General features: G+C 47.5%; 1 protein-coding gene across 3 annotated transcripts in view; it reads left to right on the top strand.

Moving 5' to 3' along the window:
* The window catches only part of LOC106493849 (mesothelin-like), a 40,211-nt gene that overhangs the window by 9,679 nt on the left and 10,973 nt on the right, over positions 1-19,559 (top strand). For 2 of the 3 annotated variants that reach the window (XM_013953974.2, XM_067306038.1), the window contains exons 3-15: positions 7,879-7,984; positions 8,318-8,403; positions 12,578-12,618; positions 13,214-13,235; positions 13,345-13,372; positions 14,186-14,270; positions 14,710-14,871; positions 15,357-15,559; positions 15,997-16,088; positions 17,040-17,170; positions 17,818-17,939; positions 18,359-18,533; positions 19,237-19,452. In XM_013953974.2, the coding sequence (XP_013809428.2) occupies positions 8,361-8,403; positions 12,578-12,618; positions 13,214-13,235; positions 13,345-13,372; positions 14,186-14,270; positions 14,710-14,871; positions 15,357-15,559; positions 15,997-16,088; positions 17,040-17,170; positions 17,818-17,939; positions 18,359-18,533; positions 19,237-19,452 (1,320 nt within the window). In that variant the 5' untranslated portion in view covers positions 7,879-7,984; positions 8,318-8,360. Of the gene's footprint in view, positions 1-5,382; positions 5,479-7,878; positions 7,985-8,317; positions 8,404-12,577; positions 12,619-13,213; positions 13,236-13,344; positions 13,373-14,185; positions 14,271-14,709; positions 14,872-15,356; positions 15,560-15,996; positions 16,089-17,039; positions 17,171-17,817; positions 17,940-18,358; positions 18,534-19,236; positions 19,453-19,559 lie in introns of those variants that run through there. The other variant, XM_067306039.1, reaches the window with a different exon arrangement.

Here is a 19,559-nt window from a genome sequence, read left to right as displayed (position 1 = left end):
CCTCCTCTGTAACTTAGAAGTAGCCTGGAGTAAAGGCCTGCCACTGTTAGAGGCAAGAAATGTGGCTCCCACCATCTGCTGAGGAGTGCCATGGGGAGAGCAATTGAAGAGAGACAGCTTGGTGCAGGGTTTCAGGCGGTCTCTTTCCGTGGCTGCTTTGCTGGAGGGATTGCCTGTTAGCGCGGGGAGGTGAGGAGGGATGGTCTTGTCTGAGCTGTAAAAACACAAACCTTCAGTGTGAGGTTCTGGTGACCCCACAGGCATTTGTAGGTGTGGGTTGAGTCGCATCTTGAAGCCAACAACATTTCTCTTCGTGCGCTCCTGGCTTGTAACCGAATGCTTGAGCAAACAGGGGTGAGACAAGCTGCTTACTGAACCAGATATTACCTTGTTTATAAAAATCTTTCTATAGTTGGCATATAAGAAGCAGGTACATAACACGTAGGCACGTAGCTGGATGTGTACTGTGCACTTATGTATTCTTTTAAGTATCTATGCCGAGATAAGAATCAGTTCTGTCAATTTGAAACTCTACTTGCTTTAATAATATATCTAATGGTGTAATTTCTCAAAATATGCAGCAATAAAATGAAATTGGAGAAGCTAAAAGAATGGCCATGCTGGGCCTGACCCATTATCCTGTCTCAAACAGGGATCAATAGTGTACATTTAGGGGAGAAGGAAGAGCAAGAGGGTGTCGCGTGTTCCCCGGTGTACTCTCCTGTCTCACACGCCTTGTGGTTTGGGGAGCTCCTGAGCCAAGGGTGGTGTCTGCATGTTTGGTAGCTCTCAGTGAATGTATCTTTTGTGATTTTGTTCACATTTTGTTCAGCTTTCTGAACCAGTGATCACTTCTAGTACCTGCCACCCCTTGAGGCAAATAATTGTGCAACATAATTGCAGGTGTGATGAGCCTCCTCCTTTTCCAATCTGAACCACCCCTCTGCTTGGTCCGTCTGAATCCATTGATTCCCAGAGGAAGGAGAGGCTACGCAGCCAAAAAGGGCCAAAATATTCTGTGATGCAAAGGCCATGATGCCAGACATCAAAGTTGCTTATCTAAGCTAAAGCTCTCTCTCTTCCTATCAACGCTGACTGCAGCATGACATTCAAGGGGAAAAACCTTATTTATAGGTTATCTGCAAGATGGGACTTTCCAGAAATGCGTCTTCTGCCTTAAACCAAAATCTTTCAGGGTGCCAACCCAGAAGATTGTTGTGGGCAAAGTAGATAGATGTAAGACTGATCCACTCTTAGGCCGGGAGATGGGCTAATGAATGCCCTGTGGGTTCTCTTGACTCTTTTTTTGTGATTCTGCATGTGGGCAGCAGCCGTTTTGGTCCAGGGCAGCAGCTGTTTTGGTCCAGGGCAGCAGGAGTAAGGGTAAGACCGCTGTGCAGGGGGAGCAGTGAGCCATGGAGCAATGTGAGTTGGTTTGTTGCCACTGAAATCGCAGTTGTCAAATGCGGGTGTTTGTTTAGGAGTGCTTCCTTGTTTGCGTTTTTGGAGAGATAAGGAGGGGAGAGGTTTCACAGAGTCTTGCTTCAGTTATCAGGGTGTCTTCCTTCATGTGCCAGGTCTCAGCAAGCCTGGGATTTATACAGCGAGCATAAAAGGTGAGCCAAGTGCAAGTGATAACTGTGTCATAACACCTCTTTTATGGGCTTGGAGCTGTTCATACCTTATACCACGGACTTTGCATCACCTCTGTCTTCATCCCTTTAAGTCCGCTCTAGGCACAACCCTTTGAAAGGGCTCACCCAGCTCACTTGATTCTGACAGCGAGCCCATCCTTTCCTTTCCCCACCGAAGAGAAGAGATTTGCTCTAGAGCGAGACTTGGCCTTCACAGCTCTGTCCGTCCTTCTGGTCCTCTGCCCAGTCTCCCTTGGAGACCTTCCTATCACCTTCAGCCCTGTGGTCCAGAGGCCTGTTCAGGTGAAGGGTTGGACACTGCAGCCATGTCGCGTTGAGCTCCTCCAGGACTCTCTGCTGTAGTTTACCTTTTCTGGGTATTTTGATGTGATTCAATGTGAGTATTTTGTTCTGTAACCTCTTCTGTCAAAATCTACATACGAAATTCATTTTTTGGTGTACTCATGTAATGAAGAGCTCTAGCATGAGCAACATGGATACAAAGAATGAATTTAATGTTCCTGTTAGAGTTGTATCTCTCCAGATCCTCTTTTTATACCTAGATCATGCTGTGGCCCTTCAGGGTCCTGACAGATTTCTTTCTTATGAGACAGCTAATGAGAAAGAGAAAAATAACATCAAGTTTTTGAAGGATATCTTCTTACTTCTAATAGCCTCCTTTGCCCTTCTGTTCAACTATTACAGTTTGATTTTCTTTGCAAGGTGGTGTGCATTTGCTTTCAGCCTCCAGTGTGTCCTTATATAATCTCCATGCCACCTGCACAATTTTAGTCTTTTAACTGCCCCTTTTAGTTTCTCTTCAACAAGTTTCCTCATTTTTGTGCTGCTGTTCCTATTCTTAAACCTCTCCTCCTGACGCCTCTGGGTTATGTGTTGTCTGAATAAGCCTCCTATCGTAAGGGATGTCTCTGTGCTCACAAGAACAGTGAACAACCGTATTTACCTCCTCGTCATGCATTGCCTAGGAGCCAGGCGCTGGGAGAAATGCAGGCATCCCCTGTACCAGGGCCAGCGCGGCCCTAGTGTGCTGAGAGCCTGGAGGAATGGGAAGCAAAGAGCGATGCAAAAAAAGCCTAACCCGCAGGCATGTCTGTATGCCCGCTGCGCCTTGGGCAGATGTGGCCAGCTGCTGATGCTCTGCGCTGCAGCCCAGTGGCGTGCCCACGTGGGCCGTCCTCCAGAAGGGGAGGACAGGGCCTCGCTGAGATACAGGAGACACTCGGATCCCTTTTCCTCTTGTGTGGTTGTGCAAAAGTAGCCATGTTCGCTGGTTAGTGGGTTTTATTGATGGCACTATAGTTTTTAGTCATTCAGTTCTAGCCGGTGATGTGCTTAAGTGAAGTCTCCTAAGGGCTGTGATATGCTCTGAAACATTAACACCTGTAGCTTGGACGCACGCCTGCAAAGTCTGTTTCTGTAGCCCTTTCATCCAGTAAAAGCCAAAGACAGTAAATGACTTGCCTAAATCTAGAATGCACCTCTCTGGATTCCTGGAAATTTCTGAGAAAATTCATTTGGTTTTATAAAGACTTCCACAGTAAAAACTGTTCTGGGAAGGAAACTGTTGCTGTGCTGTTACTGGCTGACAACATGACGTTGCGTGTGAATAGTGCCGTGGCATGAAGAGGCTTTTAAATCTCTGCCCATATTTGAGCCAGTGCTGAGCCAAATGAAAGCAGCCTCTCTGAATAGGGAGCCCTGTGAAACACTTTTCCTTCTTTACAGGGATCTATAAAGAAGCAGCGTAAAAAAAACCTCTGGGGAGGCTTAGGGTTAATGAAAAGGAGTGCAGTGGCGGTGCTGTCTGGACTCAGTCCAAGTTGCAGTGGCCCGTGCAAGGTTGCAGAGGAGCTCACCTGTGGTCTATCTTACGTTAGTAAAAGTGTGAGTCCCATCCTGCACATACGGCACCAAAACCATGGTCACATGTTCTGTATTGACCCCTCTAGGATAGTGCGCTCTCCTGCAATTTGCTAGTCCTTGGGCCCATGTTTGCTGCCGTGTTTTTCACCTGTAGTGTGAGCGTTTATCTGACTAACCCAGCTCTGCTTTCCCTGGGGGCTCTCCCGAAGTAATGGGAGACCTGATTTTTCTGTAAAAGCACAAAGCCCATGTTGCTTTGCATGAAAACCATGGGGAAGTGCAGTGATTTTGGGCTGAGCAGGGTGGGTGGGGTGCGTGCTGGAGACGGGACCAGGAAGGGTTTGTCTGTTGCCACACCTGGCTTAACATGGCAGGAACACCTAGGAAATCTATTGCACAATGTAGTGGAAATGAAGAACACTTGAGCCATACTTGAAGCCACACATGCACAGTCAGGCCAGGTAAGAAGAGGGTTGTTAATGCACTGACTCATTTTCCCATGGTACAAACCGCATCTCAGACCTGGCCCCCTCCTGCCCTTCTACTGCAGATTTTCCTAGCTCCCCTCTTACCCAGGCCCCGTGGTGTGCACATTAGAGATCATGATGCAAAACTGGGCTTCGCTCCTCGCTTGCTATCACAGGGAAAGACATGCATTAGAGCAGAAGGGAAGGTGACATTGAAGGCATTGGATTTATTCAATTTAGGGAAGAGGAAGCTTGTGGAGAGGGAGAAATGAGAGAGGGAAGGGAGGCAGAGAGAGGTCTCCTAATTTACTGTGTTGAGAGAAGTTGTTATTACAAGCGAGCTTGAAAATCCCCCTTATCGGCCTATGCAAGGGCAGGCTGGCTGCACCTCTGTCAGCCTGGAGATAGATATATGTATCTAAAAAATACGATCACACCAAGGGGCGAGGGATGGATGGGGCAGTATCAGAGCCCCTTCCAGCTTTGTGCTCCTCAGGTGAGAGGAGATCTCTAGTTGTCGCCCACGGAGAAGGAGTTTTGCCAGCATCTGTGTTGCATGCTGTGGGTTCCCATTCGTGCGCAGCCAGGAAGCATGATGCTGAAAAAAGAGAAAAGTTCATAAAGGGTGGGGAGAACAGGGCTTAGAAAGGGAACAGGGTGCAGAAGAGGCTATTGTCAGGGAGAGCTCCACTTCTGGGGCTCAGAGCATGCTAAGCCCTGTCCCCTGAAAGACTCATCTGCCCAGGTGTGGGCTGTGAATATCTCAGTCTTGCTTAGTCACGGTTACCACCCAGATCACTGTGTGCTGCTGAGGATATTCAGATAATAGGAATAAAGCTCCTAGGCCACATCCCTTCTAGTTAGCATGAAGGTTACTGCTAACTTGTGGACATAAAACCTGCCTGTCCAGACTCATGTCACTTTGTGTGAGGCTGTGATATTCTCCTCTCTGGCCATCCATCGGGGTGATCTTACCCTGCTCCGGTCTGAAGACTGTGCTGCTGCGCTAAGCAGTGCCGAGCCTCCTGCAGTAACATGGTCTGTGTCCCTGGGCTGGGCCAGGTTGGGATCTGTGCATGAAAACCTGAAAAAGGCCAAACTGCTCTTCTCGGCCTCCAGTGCTGCATAGTGCTGAGGCTGGATGTGGCATTGCATCCAAAAGCTAAAAATCCTCTATCTGCAGGCCACCTGTAGGTCTTAGACTTACTTGACCAGACACAATAACCACAAATCAGCTCCAGTCTTACTCTGTTATAATCCTTACAATTTTCCTTTGGTTTTGAAGCATGCAAAAAAATGTGATGGTGGCTTACCTATTGCTGTGTTGAAATCATTGCCTGTCCTCTGATCTTTGAACTCCTCCATCTGTTGCCTTCTCCTAGACTGTATGCTCTTTGAATCGAAGACCTTCTTGTCTGCACCACACCTAGCAGTCTTGGATTCCCACCTGTGCTCAGGGCTTGTAGCTGCTAAAGGATGGACACAAACTCCAGGTACTAGCTTCTGCTTCTGCTCAGACACCTTGCGACCAGAACTAAGAAAAACACCTGTTTATTTACAGATGAAAGCTCTTCCTTGCCTTTGTGAACTCTGTTTTCTCTCCCCATGAGGGGGGTGCTCTGTACACTCTTTAGCTATGCGTGATTTCCTGACTGACACAAGCAGAAAATCCTGACATTCTGCATCGTCCCCCTCCCCTGGTTTCCTCATGCTTGACTAAGGCTCAGTGTTGATTTTTCTGCTTTTGACACCTTTCCTGTTCTTGCATTTCACCTCCTGATGCCCTGGAGAAGAACTGTGGGTCTGGCCACAGTCAGCAGAGGCCTGCGGTGCTGTGTAGTGTTTGTTGCTGTCTTGGGTAACTCTTACGTGGATCCACAGTTCTTCCAGCTACCTGTGTGATCCGAGGCTCACAGCAGCGCATGCGTATCCGACCCTCTCTCTGTGGGTGGCCTGCTTGCAAAGGCGGTTTCCCAAAAAGTGCAAGACACTGAAAGCTGTGGCATTTGAAACCTGACTGAAGGATCTCCCGTCCATATCAAGGAGACCTCGTTTGAATTTTCTGAAGAAGAGGCTTCTCACTTTTAACTGGGAATCTTTGGTTCTGGCTATTTACAAAATGATGTGTTTCAAGTTTATGTAGATGTGAGTGGCTTATGATGGGTGTTGATGACAGACATGGTAATGATCAGCGTCCTGTGCATCTCTGAGTCAGACAAACTACATGTGTGAGTCAGTGTTGTTGTATTAGTTCTAAAATAGCTGATAAACATGTTAATTGTTGCAAGAAAACTGGGAGTGCAGAGAAAGCAGGGATTTGGGTGCATGGTGGTACTGTGAGTCAACAACAGGTTTTTTTTTCTGCGCTGTCATAAACCCATGTATTATAGCTGGGCATGATGGGACAAGTCTAAGCCTGGGACATAACTGGCTTATAGAAAATTTTCCCTTGTACAGCATCATGGAAGCTAGTAAACAAAGATTTTCAATCTGAGAATAGAGAACTACAGTGCTGCATCCAGAGAAATTGAGAGTTATTGTGAGCAATTTCTTAGCGACTTGGGGGCTCAGATCCAAGGGTGCTGGTCGGTGAGAAGTCTGAGATGCCTGGACAATAATGTAATATCCATCCCTTGTTAGAATCTGCAGCAGGTCTCATTTGTATTCTTGTGATTATGGTTGCCCGGTTTTCCTGGTGCTCATGGGATAACTATTAGCTTAGGGACAAGGCAAGTCAGTTGAAATCAGGAGGTCCCCTGACTGCTGATGCAGTTCTGGGGAGACCATGGAAAGAGCCGCAGTACTGTTCAGCCAGTGGAACAGGGCAAACCCATCATGTCATTCCCTAGTTCCTGCAGCATGCAATTCCTGCACAAAAACTCCTCCTAAGCACATGTGAACTCTTTAGTAAGAATGTTGATTAAACTTTGGAATAGAGCAGCCTGCAGGAATTGGAAAGCCAATAAAGTTATGTCCTAGGAACTTTGCAGAGAGGAAATAAATGAAGGTTTGTTGAGTGAAAGGCCGTTTCTGGTGATAGGGAGACAGGAATCTCAGGGACTGCAATTCTGGAGCCATTGCCAAGAACTTTCCTTTGGATAATAGCATCCCTGCTCAGTAGTCTGTCATGCTGCTTGTGGGTGCTCATGAGCTGCTGCGGTGAGCATGGACACAAGGACCCACATTGCACTTGTGGGTGCAGGTGTCAGGCACCTCAGTTTGAGTCCAGTGGACCATGAGCACCTCTGAGCACCCCTGCAAGTGAAGTTCTATCAAGAGAATTTGAAAGACAGCTGTACTGTGGGATTTGTCTGCACCAGTCCTAGCTTTTTATCTGATGTCATGCTACTGTCGGGCTGCATTTTTGGCTTCAGCTGTCCTGATTCCTCTACCCTGACTTGGCAGCTACATGCTTCAGTTCATCGATCTCGCTGAGCCTGAAGCAGAGATCCTAGCTGGAAATACTTGTGGTCTGAAAGTGGCCTGGCTGGCCAAAGGAAGAGCTGCCGTGTCTTTCTGTGTGGGGTTTCCCAGGTGGAGATGTTTGGGAAATCTTAAGAAATCTTAAGAAAAGGGCCAAACGCTTCAAACTGCACTCAAGCAAAACTTCCTGGGGGCAAGCATTTCTCTAGAATTTAGTTCTGCGCTTTGTGGGTACCTCCTGTGAATGGCAAACGGGAATCCTATGCAGGACAAGGGGGGAACAGGCCTGTTCACCGCGCTCATCCTGCCCACCCCACACAGCCTCACTTTGGGCTTAGTGTTTCCTGCCGTATCCTAGGGGATGGCCAGCATTAACAAATAACACCTGCACTTATTTGTATTGCCAAACCTTTGCATTCTCGAAGACTTATAGGTGTGTCCAGCACTTCAGATCCATCCTGTAATTTCAGATGCAGTTTTGAGAAGGCAGAGACACGCCCCGGTTGGCTCAGTGAAAAGCAGCCCTCCGCGCTCGTAGCCCTCCACACTAAGGGCCGGGTGACTAGCGGCTCGCAGGTGAGTGTCGCAACTAGCACTCCGAGCGGAGTTGCGTAACCTCTCACGCTCCTCCACCAAAGAGGAGTTTGCTTACTTTAGGGCATCTCTGGCAGCGGATCTAGATTAACGAGCTGAATTCTCTGCATGTAGCTCTGTGCTCTGCCAGGCAGAGGGGACTCTCAGTAGTGTTTCATGTGCTTTGGGTCCAGTTTCAGATAGATTTTGTGAAGGGTGTTGGCTTGTGTACACTTGCTTGTGAGACAGTCATTTGAGTGAACGTCTTTACTAGTCTCAGAGTTGGTTTTTGCAATTAAATACTATTCATACTTGATTTTTCTCGGCTGAAATAAGGCAATTCCTTCCATGTGTGGGCACTCTGAAGATCTTTGCAAGAATGACATCTTTGCACTCGGGACTGGGCTTCCTCCTTTCGGTTGGTGAGTACTACCACGAGGTTGATGGTTGTCCCAGGACAATTGTCCTCACTAGCAGCTGTAGTTGAGATAATCCTCAAAAGGAAGAGTTGTGCTGAAAGACCATTGAAAATTATTTTGGTTGTTTCTCTAAATCCCCAGCCTTTAGTTATGCTTGTTTATTGTTGTATCTGTGATCCAAAATATATTAGTTTCCTAATAAACAAAGTAGAAGGACAAAATTAGAATTCCTTCTCGCTCTGTCATTGCAGAGCTGTCTGTCTGTCTGCTCGCTGCCCCCTTTTTAGAGTATCCAGATGTCTCTGGGAAAGCAGTTACTTAAGAAATATTCTTATCTGGATCTGTTTCTTTTTATATTCCTTTTCTTCCCCTCCTCCATTTTTTTTGGTACTAAGGGGTTCCAAAGCAGGATCTTTGTTTTTTTCATAAAGCATCAGCACTTCGTCCTTCATTCCTCATCAGACTTGAGATCATGATTGCAATGAATGTTGGTGACAAAAAAAACATGAACTCACAACATTACAAACAAGCTAATAAGACACCAGCTAGGGAACAGCTACAAAAAGGGAGAGAATCTTTCTCTCTGGAGTAGGCTTAGTTCTCAATACTAAGGGAAGGGAAGCAAGTAGGCAGATCACTTCTTTTTTTCTTTATTCCTTGCTGTTCACAACTGACCAGTGTATTGTGGACACCCTGATGAAAATCTGAAAAGTTTATATTGCCATCCTGTATAAGGAGAGATACATCTGTCCAGAAGAAGTACACAGATTGCTTGTAAAAATTAATGGCTCTCTAAAGCAACTGTTTTTTAAATCTAGCGGATCAGTAATTTTGGTGATATGTTCTAACATCAGCCATTGGCTTAGCATATAGCCTTGGGAAATCACTCCATTTCGTTGGGCCATGCTTGCCCCCATCTATCTGTTCATTTTCTTATGTAAAAAGCCCTAGATAACTGGAGATGGAGAAAAGGCCCTGAACTTGTAGAGAATTTGAATGTAACAGCTTGCATGCACTGTCCCTGTTGGGGATAGATCAAAGAGAAATGAAAGAGAAGACACCAATTTCTGAAAGTCCTTAAAACATCTTTCTCAAAGGGACCGTTGGCTAATCTTAGCAGGGAAAGCATGGGAGATCCAAGCGTAGTGATGCCACGTTATCAGAATGAATGGCCTTATTGTAAAGGTTAAGAAGCACTGGGGGGAATGGGCAGTGCTCAGCAGCTTTGTGGCACTGAAGTGCCTTCAGTGAGGTGGGACGGTGGAGAGCAGCAGCTGTGAGCAGCACAACCTCTGTGGGTAGGGAGCTGGTCTTTCCATGCATGTTCCTTTATGGGAGGCTTCCTGACAGCCTGGAGTACTTTGCTAACAAAGCATGGGAATAAAAGCAGTGTTTTGGAAGGGCATTAATCCCAGAGCAATGCCCACGTGTCTTAGATGCTTTGTGTCACAAGCTGAGTCCATAGCCTTTATTGTGACCTAGTGCAACGGGGGATTTGTTGTCATACAGTGAGGACTTTTTGTGACGTATTGAGTTGGGGACCTCTCTGATCCTGCAGAGCAAGAAGCCAGTCTTCCTTTTCCTCCTTCTCCCCAGTGGGTGTCTCTGAGCACTGCCCTTTTGAGTCCGTGGGACGATTCACATGCTTAAAGTTAAGCATACGCCTCAGAACTTCCCAAGACGGGGGCCAGAGGGCTTGGCTGTGTGTTTCCAAGGTCCAGTCCTGGGGTGAGCAGGAAGCAATTATCATGGTAGAAACAACGCTGGCTTTGTCTGCAAGCAGGGAAGCATGGCCTCAGGGCTGGCTTCTGGCACTGAACTCCTCGTTATGCTTTTGTAACTCTTTCACAGCTTTCTCTAGGAGCAAACTTTTGTGTGTTAGGGCTAGAGGAAGGTGCTGTGTTTGGCAAGCTATGGCTCCTTTGCCTGTTACTTAGTGACAGTTCTCCATTAATTAAATGATTTAAAAGGTGTAGCAGATAGTTGTTATACTAATTAGAGACTCCTTTCATGCTTTCCTACAAGCCATTTTATAATCCCCTTCCTAATGTGGGTCATTAGGCTGCTGAACACATCCACACCCCAGAAAGCTACCTTCTTCCTCCTCTTCCTCTTCTTCTCCATCCTTACTGAGTGATAAGAGTGTCCCATTCCATTGATTTCTGTGCCCAAGTATTGCCAAGCGTTTGACCGAGTCTCCTGCCCTGGGACTGCTCAGTATGGTGTGAGGAACCACAGGACACAGCGACGCATGATAAATCAGCACGCTGGGGGCAAGCTTCTCCCTCCTCCTTCCCCAGAGGGGAGGATGTTCCTGTGCTTATAGTTTTGGGGTTCGGCTCCTCCGCATTCCCCTGTGAGTCACTGCCAACCGAATATGTATAGAGAACACCTGAATCCTGACCCTGCTTCCCTGAAGTGGGCACACGGGGCCGTGAGTCACGGAGGCTTTAGCACACCGTGCGTGGTCTCTGCCCCCAGCTGCGCGTGCCTGCTGGGCATTGCTCGGCCTGCCTCAGGCTAGCTTCTCTGTGGGCCCGTTTCTTCTAAAAAGCAGGAGGCGAGGTGGGTGTCAGGGTGATCCCTATTGCCGTTGCAGCCTCCTGACAGCTGTAGGGCCTGATCCGAAGTCACTGAAGACAGTTGGCTTCAGGGGATTGTTTGCAGCTCCGCAGTGATTCAGTGTTATCACATTGTGCGTGTCAAGCTGCCTGTGTGTAACCCCAGGAGCCTCTAATGGCTGCCTTCTCCTCTCTCACCACCTCTCATTTCGTGTTTTTGTTGCATTCGCTTGTTCCATCCTGTCGGAAACTAGTGGGAAGTCTCTACTTTTTGCTTTTGTTTGTCTGTACGCAGGGGATGCTGAGCTTGCCTGGCTCCTAATCTGAAGTAAATAGTAATAATGTCAGGGTGATTTGAGGCTGTCTATGTTGCTCCTGGTTTCCTAAGCCTTCGTTTCATCACCTTTCCAGCATCACTCCATTGGCAGGGCATTCACTGTGACAGGGAAGGCGCGAGTCCTCTGGGTGCTAAGAAAAGGCCGGAGGTGAAAGGGAGGAAGTTGCAGCGATAAGGGAGTGAGAAGGCGGCCTGGATGCAACAGTAGGTAGCTGGAAAATCCTGCTGTCCTAAGCAGCATGTGATGCAGCCAAAAAAAAGGGGAAGGCAGTTGTCATTAGGGGACAATGTAAAAGTTGGAAAACAAGGTGTAGACAGGTGGAGAGCTTGCACAGGCCTGCCAAGAGCCAGTAGTGACAGGTTCATTTCTTTACGTAAATCCCTGCCAAGCTCTCGGACGGGTCTGGAGCGAGGGCTGTCACATGCTGACATTGTCTGCATCATGCACAGCTCTGCAGAATAGGGTGATTTTAATCGACGTGAGGATTTAGCAGGGGAAACGTATGAAATACAACTCACTTAGCTGCACTCGACATAAGGATGAGGGTGCTGTAAGAGACAAGTAGATGCTGCAAATCTAAAGACATCATGGAAGTATAAGCATGGTTTGTCTGGCCTCCGGGCTGATCACTGACTAGCTATCTGGCCATGGTGCACAAAGGATACTGGGCAAACAAGTCCTGGAGAGAAGAGGAGGCCCTTCCCGTGCCCCTTCCCCTGCCTTTTCCTCTTTGGGTTTCTTGATCACTGTGCTTAATCAGCCAGACCATGTGCATCTGCCCACTGCAGTTCCCAGGCTTTTACTGCCAGTGGCACTGAGAGGCTCTCCAGGTGACAGGCACGGCTGAGGGCCCGGGTGGATGGACCGTAGGAACAACCTCCATTTGTCCAGATGGTGGGTTTCTCCACATTTTCCCCTGCCGGCAGCAGTGCAGGGGGATTGACAAGGCTGTTCTCCAGAGCATGGGGACAGTGCGTGCAATCCCTCATGTCAAACAAGACGCTGCGTTTCTGTCCCCCACCAGCTCAACCCCAAGCAGGTAGAGGAGTACCTCACGTCTGCCCACCCTGTCAGCCAGTTGTCACAATATCAAAGAGAAAGCAATGGAAAGGTCTAACAGGAATGATTCTGAGAGATACTGTGTCAAGAAGGAAGAATAAAATAACTTAGTGAGATGAGAGTGATGTTCAGAGTCTATTAAGCCAGAGAGGGGCTGGACCGTGGGAATGAGCCTCTGTCACGGATTTGTGACTAAAATCATGGCACATTGTCTTCCAGGTTGGCTGGCGGCTGCTGCAGCTTCTGCTGGGACATATCCAGTAAGACAAGCTCCATATATAACATGTATATCACCCATGCCTTCACTTGCGAAGTATGTGTGGACTGGTGGTCAGTGTGGACCCCTTCTTGATAGCAGTACATTGATGGGAATTAATTGCTACAAACCAAATTCGGTGCCTTGAGCATGGAGGTGGATGTTAACTGTCCTTCCCCTTCATGTCTCCTAAGTAGCGTGTGGGGTGGGGATGTCTTCTCCAGATCTTTGAAGGGCTTCAGCGCATGTATGTCACAAGCAGTGCAGTGAAAGTGCCACCCATTGACCACACTCAGGTCATTGGGAGAATTGTCCATCTCGCTGGCCCCGATGCCTGAGTGACAGGGGAATTCACATAGCCCTGGACTTTCCAGCTGTTTGAAGTACAGAGCCAGTACTGATCTGAGTTTTGCAGATGGCAGTTACCTAACATGACAAGATGGGAACTCTGGATCTAGGCACTTGTGTGTTTTCAGGCTGAATCCAAGTGCAAATATTTGCAGGTCACATCCTTGTCTGTATTAAATGGTCACAAATAATGCTGTGCTACCATTGTAACCGCGTGAGATCATCTCTCTTCTCTCTTTTTCCCTGTCTAGTGCTCGAGCAGCCCTGTCAATGGTGAGTTTCTTACCAAGTAATTTTCCTAAGGAAGATTCAAACACAGCTCTCTATGTATTCCTATCACATTTCCTTTATCCCAATCTCTCTCTCTTTTTTGGGGAATCAGAAGCTGCTGTGTGTGCTTCAGTGAAAAGGTATGTGAACCACCAACAAATTATCTTGGCAGCATTTTCCTTGGGAATGCTACCAGTTTGTTAGGGATATCACTTTGGATGTCAGGAAGCCTCTGAGAACAGCTGTAGCACCTTTGTCCCTGGAGAGGCCCAGGGTCGTCTGAGGGCAGGGAGGAGGCCGGGGTGCCCAGTGCTGCAGTGAAGGGAAGGTGCCTTCCTGGGGCCTTGTGCCTGTTCAGGGCAAAGAAAGGCAGGGCAAGTGTCTGGTGTGTCAGACAGCCTGATGCCTTGGGGATTTATTGCTCCAAGACCCCCTGTCATCGGTGCTGAGCTTTGTTAAGCTGGTGATGGGGGCCTAGGACTCAAACAGGTCAGCTTCCAGCCTTTCCTGAATTTGATTTCTACCTAAGGATCATTGATGTACAGATACCCTCTCCCTGCTCCTGAATGGTGTCAGCAAATAATTCTCAACCTCTATGTTGTTCGTTCGCTCCCCTGTATTTGTTATTTGGGCTGTGCCTCGTTGTTACGGCTGCCTGGCATTGCTTTTGCTCCTTAAAGGGTGGGCTGGACCTTTTACAGGAGAGTAGCTAGTAACTGTCCCTACTGCAGATATTCGAAAGAATAAAAGCTTGTGGTCAGGAGCTTTCAAACAATTTTAAATGGGTGCCTATCCCTAGCAGCGTGGGCTCTGGAATCAGGCCGCTGTGCTCCATGCTTGCGTTTGCAGACACATTGCTGACAGTGTGCTCGCTCCCAGCCAGTCCTGCCCCCAGCTGCCGTGGGGTCCGGGAGACTGCCAAGGAGGTGATGACTTTGCTTTTTCCTCACCAGTGTCAGCCAGGAGATGCTTCTCAAGATAGCCCATGGTCAGGCTTCCCCCTGCAACCTCACATTTGGTCAATACGCTTGTGCGCAGGTAATGGCAGTCCCCTTCTTTTTCATGGGCTGGTGCCTAGTTTTCCTTGACAGCAGTGCCTTTTCTATCTTAAAAGCAGTCCCACCGCAGGCTGTGCATGGAGTGCAAGCTTGGGGTGCTGGATTGCCACCATCTCCTTCATAAGACAGAGAAGGGATTGGGTCAAACGTGCAGAGCACAGGGACTCTGGGACCGCCCGGAGCACTAGGCTGCAGTTCCCAAGCCAGGGCCCTCCTGGTGCAACGTCACTCTCAGACATGTGGTACAGGCTGTTTCAAGTCAATGTAACTTGGACTTTCTTCTGGCTCTTCTTTCAACGCCAAATGCTCACACATAGGTGAGCTAGTGAAGCAGACCTAAAGGAGATTGCATACTGCAGCATCTTTAAATATGACACACCTTTTATTATTTCTGTATGGATTTCCCTTTCCTTTTTCAGAGTGCTTGGCTCCAGGACCTTAAGGATGATTTCCTCGTATCCTTATATTCTTGCCTTAGCCCTAAGCCTGTCAGTGCAGTGGATCCAGCATATTCCATTCTGTTCTTTTCCAAATACGATGCCAACAAGCTTGTAGCTGCCCTGACTACGTTCAGCCAGCAGGTAGGTATACTGTCAGACTGTTTGTTCACCTGCAACGTTAACTCCACTGAAAGGCAAAGCGGTGGGCTGCAGATGGGCTTCAGAGGCAATATGGCCATTCAGCTGTTCTAGCTCAGCCCTAACACTATCTTATTTTAGAAGGGGCACAATTTTAATCCACAGATATCTGCCAATGTAGCAGAGGTGTTTGCTGTCAAAACTAGCTGGGGAAACAGGAATAAAACTTCTTTTTAAACAACGAGTTCACATAGGTTATGTGTTGCTAGTTGCAGTGACAGCAAAGACCCGTGGCTCCAATGTGAATTAGAGCCTATTTGTACTTGAGTTGCACAAACACAGCTTGGTGAAAAAGTCGCTATCTGGAGAGGGGGGTTACAGCTAGGGCTGATTTGTAATGTTCATATTCACGTGGATCTACATCTGTGCACGTTTAGAGGTCTGCGTTCACTTTACTTCATATGTTTCTCCTTGTGTCTTGCCTTCAGTTTTCTCAGGTGCCTCTCTCGCAAGAGTGGAGCATAGTCTTCATGAATGGCCTGTGGGAGAAGATGTTACAAGTACCTGACATTGACAGCCCACCCGTTTTGTTTCAATGGGTCCATGAGGGGCTTCAGCCATTCCTGGTCAAGCCCACGGTCTTTGCCTGCCTCCATGCCAAAAATGTGTTGTGTAAGACTTTTCAGAAGATGTAAGTGCTGAACACAAGCATTGCTTCAGCCCTGCGTTGCTGGGGAAGGATAGTGGCCCTTCCTCCCGTCTCCTGAAACAAAGGGCTAAACCCTGCAAGTGCTGCGAACTGATGGAGACCCAGGGGAGTCCCTGACTGAGAACCTCTCCCAGGGCCTTGCAGCACTGCTGCTGCCCCTGTGCTGGTCCTCTGCACTGGCCAGTGCATGTGTACTGCAGCTGCGAGTGCTGGGTTTGCAAAGCAGCATCGCAGGATGGGTAGCACGGTGCCCAGGTGCTGGGGGCTGTTGTGAAGGGCAGTCACGCTGGTGGTTTTGAAAAGGGACTTTGTTGTGTGTGATAATACCAGTCTCCATGTAACTGCTGTTCCTGTGAGAATCCCACCCTGCCAGGTTTGATTTCATCTGTGTTTGAGATGTTTTTCCTGTCTTTCTTTAGAGTTACTGCCCTGAATGGCATCTATTCTGACCTTCCAGTAGAAGAACAGAGGAATCTTTACAATGGGATCAAATATTATCTCATCCAGGATGGTAAATGACTCGATTTTCCTTAAGAAGCAACTACATGCTTTAAGCCACTAATGTATGTTACAACAATAGCCATGATCTGTTACAGAGCTGAGGCTTCACAGATTTATAGTGAATTTATATTGTCTCCAGTGCAAACAGAGTGGGAATGTGACACTGAGAAGTGGTATCAGGAATCATTTCCCAGCCTGAAGGCTTTCTTAAGCCAGTTTAAATCAGTAGAGCTGATTACAGGCTCTGATTAGGGCTGTCTTACATCCTTTGCAAATGGTATTTATTGCTTTCATTGTAAAAGCTGAGTACAGAGTTTGGTTCTGAGAGCTGAAGAATTCAGCTCAGAAGTTAGCTCAGACAGGGACCTGGGTAAGGCACTTCCCTGTCCCGAGGCAGTAGTTTGCATGCAAACTTTTGTTTTCTGCAAAAGGTTTTGGCAGATTTGAGGAGAGGAAGAAAAAGAGCTGTGATGAAATATTCAGAGGGCTCTGAAAGAGTGAGACCTCCATCCTGTCCTACGTGCATATACGACCTGAATGCTCAAATGCATGGATTTGAGCATCTGCTTGATCTGACTGGGAAAATGTATGCTAGCATACTGCATTTGATATAGAGTGATGGATAGAATGCCTGTAAAAAGAAGCAAAACTTTAAAGAAGCAGAAAATGAGCTGGACTGTTTGATGCATATTTAATTATTGCTGTGAAACCATATTTCATTCTTTTGGATTTAGGGCTGTACAAAACCAGTGCAAAGAAAGGCACATGTAACGGCATGTAAAGGTCTCTATAAAACTGCTCATTCTTACTGTAATGTGTGATCACAGACATTTAGGGAGCTCTCTGCTGGCTTATTTCTCTGATAGACTAAAGTCTGCTCTGTATTTGGAAATCTCTTATCTCTGCTGATTTTCAGCTGCAGTGTGAGTCTGTAGTTTTATGGTGTCTGCCTGCTTTGCAGGGTCAAAACAGAAATGCTACAGTGCAGCCATTCCAGGTCTGAATTCCACTGCTTGGTTTGAAAATTACCTGGGATCCTTTATGGAGCATGCTACTGTTGGAGACTTGCAGCTTTTTGCTGATGAATCAACAGTAAGTACAGGCTCACAGTGGTGATGAAGGATGTGCATTGTGTGAAATATGCTGTACCTGCGAGATCATCTTCCTGCCCAGACCAAAACTCATGGAGGTGCTGCCAGCAGGAACATTTTTCATGTTTGTTTATGATGAAGAGTCACTTCGATTCTTTATTTTTTTCCCGTCATGGTTTGTTGCTCATGATGAGACACACAAGCCTTTCACTTGCGCAGAAGTTAATTTGACATAAGTGATTCTGTAGGAAGCAAACTGGAGTCAATAAGAGGAGCAGAACCACTCTTTATCTTAAAACTGGAGTGATGTCTTGGCCTGGTTTAGTATATGTCCTTTCCAGGCCACCCTGCGAGAGGGGTGCTGTAGGGGCAGGATGAGTAGGCAGGACTGTGTCTTTTAGCAGCAGTGCCGCCTTTGCGCCTTACAGCATTCAGAGAGTGAGAGGCATACGCACCCTTGGAGTGCACAGACAAATAAAGCAAAATCCCAGCGCATTACTTAACAACAAAAAAACCCTCACAGTTCTAAAGCCAGATATAAAAAAATCATATTGCTCGAAGTGAGATTCTCTTCAAACTGTCTCAAGTGACTGCCAGGATTAAAGTATCTTTTTTTCTTTTTTTCCCCCCTCATGGTAACACTATCAGCTTCAACAATTTGCCAGGGATCCAGTCAATATGCGAATGGTCAGCAACCTCACTTTGCTCCGGACAACGGCTGTGTATTACACCTTGCTGCTGACCTCTGGGCCTGGCTTCCCCTTATCGAGGTATGGGATCTGACCTTGCTTCCTACCTGACTCATGGTTTAACGTGGTACCTTGACTTAGCCACTTCTGCTCAGTGGTGATTCTGACGCCTGCTTACATGAGACGTACAAAGCGTGTTTCTGTTTGCATTTCTAATTGCATTGCAGTTGATCTTGGGGAGGGCCAGACCCCAAGTTCCAAATCATGGGAAGTGATTGTCACACAGTGCAATCCGCCAGCTAATGACCAACAGCGCATCTTGCAGCTGGGCAGTTTTGCAGGACATGACAGTGCTCTCTGTAAACAGGAGCATTGTCAGAGCCTAAGCGAGTGAGGGGAAGTGTGCACTGGAAGAGAGCATCCTCTGGAAAAAGAGGAGAGATCTCTGGAGCCACTGTCGATCATACTTGCAACCTCTCCTCCTTGTCTCCCACCTACAGTCTCCCAGACAGATTTGTTTGCTACCTGAGCCCCTCCGCAGTGAGCAACCTGAGCAGAAATGAGGCTTTGAGCCTGGCCCAGAGGATCAGTAAGAACTGCCCCATGAACGTGCCACACACAGGAGCAAATAAGGAGAGACTTCACTCTTCATCCCTGACAACAGAGGAGCTGCAGGTAATGTACTTGCCAGCCCTGTGAATCAGGAGTCACAAAATTTGTGAGGAACTCTTCTTCTTGGTGAAGAAAGAGCTCTAATCCTGCAGCAGATAAACAGTTCTCAACCTCTTACAAATGATTAGGTCCCTCCTAGGGTCAGGGCTAATCTTTAAAGTACTATTATCCCCTTTAATCAATGAGAAAATTAAGGCACTGAGAAGTTAAATGATCTCCTCAAACATTGTTAGAGGGAAGCATTTGAGCTTGCTGCAGTCTTGCAGTGATGAGCACAGAGCGTGGGTGCAGCCCAGCCAGTCGCAGCTCCTGGGCAATGGAGTGGCTCTTCTGCCCAGTGCTGATTCCCTTGCGGGGATGAGGCTCCCACATGCAAGGGATTCACAAATCTGGGAGTGAGATTGGATTTGGGGTTGCCAGGAAGAGTGGTTGGGAGTAACTGGCCTAGTCTGAGGGTTTGGTGTCAATTCTTGTGTCTCCTCCTCTGTATGGTCCTGTAGGCCATTTTGCTTTTTTATTGTGGCCTCTGGCTGCTGTTTTGCGATCAGCAAAATCTTAGTAGGTAGAAGTCCGTCACCAGGCTTCATCACAAAAGTCTATGAAGCAGAAAGTCCAGTGATTTAAGACATCCAAAGGCCATGGGATCCAGTAGGCTCCCCTCATTGCTCCTCTGATTTCCTCTTCTGTCTGTATGGGACCTTTTCAGGTTGCATCTTCTTTGGTGAGAAAGTTTGAACATTTCCCTCCTGCAATCCTGCGTGCATTGGGCCAGGCTGCCGTTGGGCTGTCCGTATCCCAGATTGAGAACAGCATCAGTGGTAAAGACCTTCAAGCAGCTCTTCCTGCCCTGAGTGAAGTTCGTGGCTGGAACACTGAGCAGTCCAGCACTATTATCAACAAATTGCTCAGCTCTGGCTATCAGGTACAAATTATAAGGTCCACATATGCACCTCACACCTGGTATAGCTGTAGTTGCAAAAAAAAAAAAAAAGATGTATGGCCTGTAATGTCCTTTTGCCTGTATGCGTT

The sequence above is a fragment of the Apteryx mantelli genome, chromosome 16 (genome assembly GCF_036417845.1).
Source record: "Apteryx mantelli isolate bAptMan1 chromosome 16, bAptMan1.hap1, whole genome shotgun sequence".
In the NCBI taxonomy this organism is placed as follows: domain Eukaryota; kingdom Metazoa; phylum Chordata; class Aves; order Apterygiformes; family Apterygidae; genus Apteryx; species Apteryx mantelli.
The sequence above is the reverse complement of the archived record's forward strand: the minus strand, read 5'-3'. Positions and strand labels throughout refer to the sequence as shown.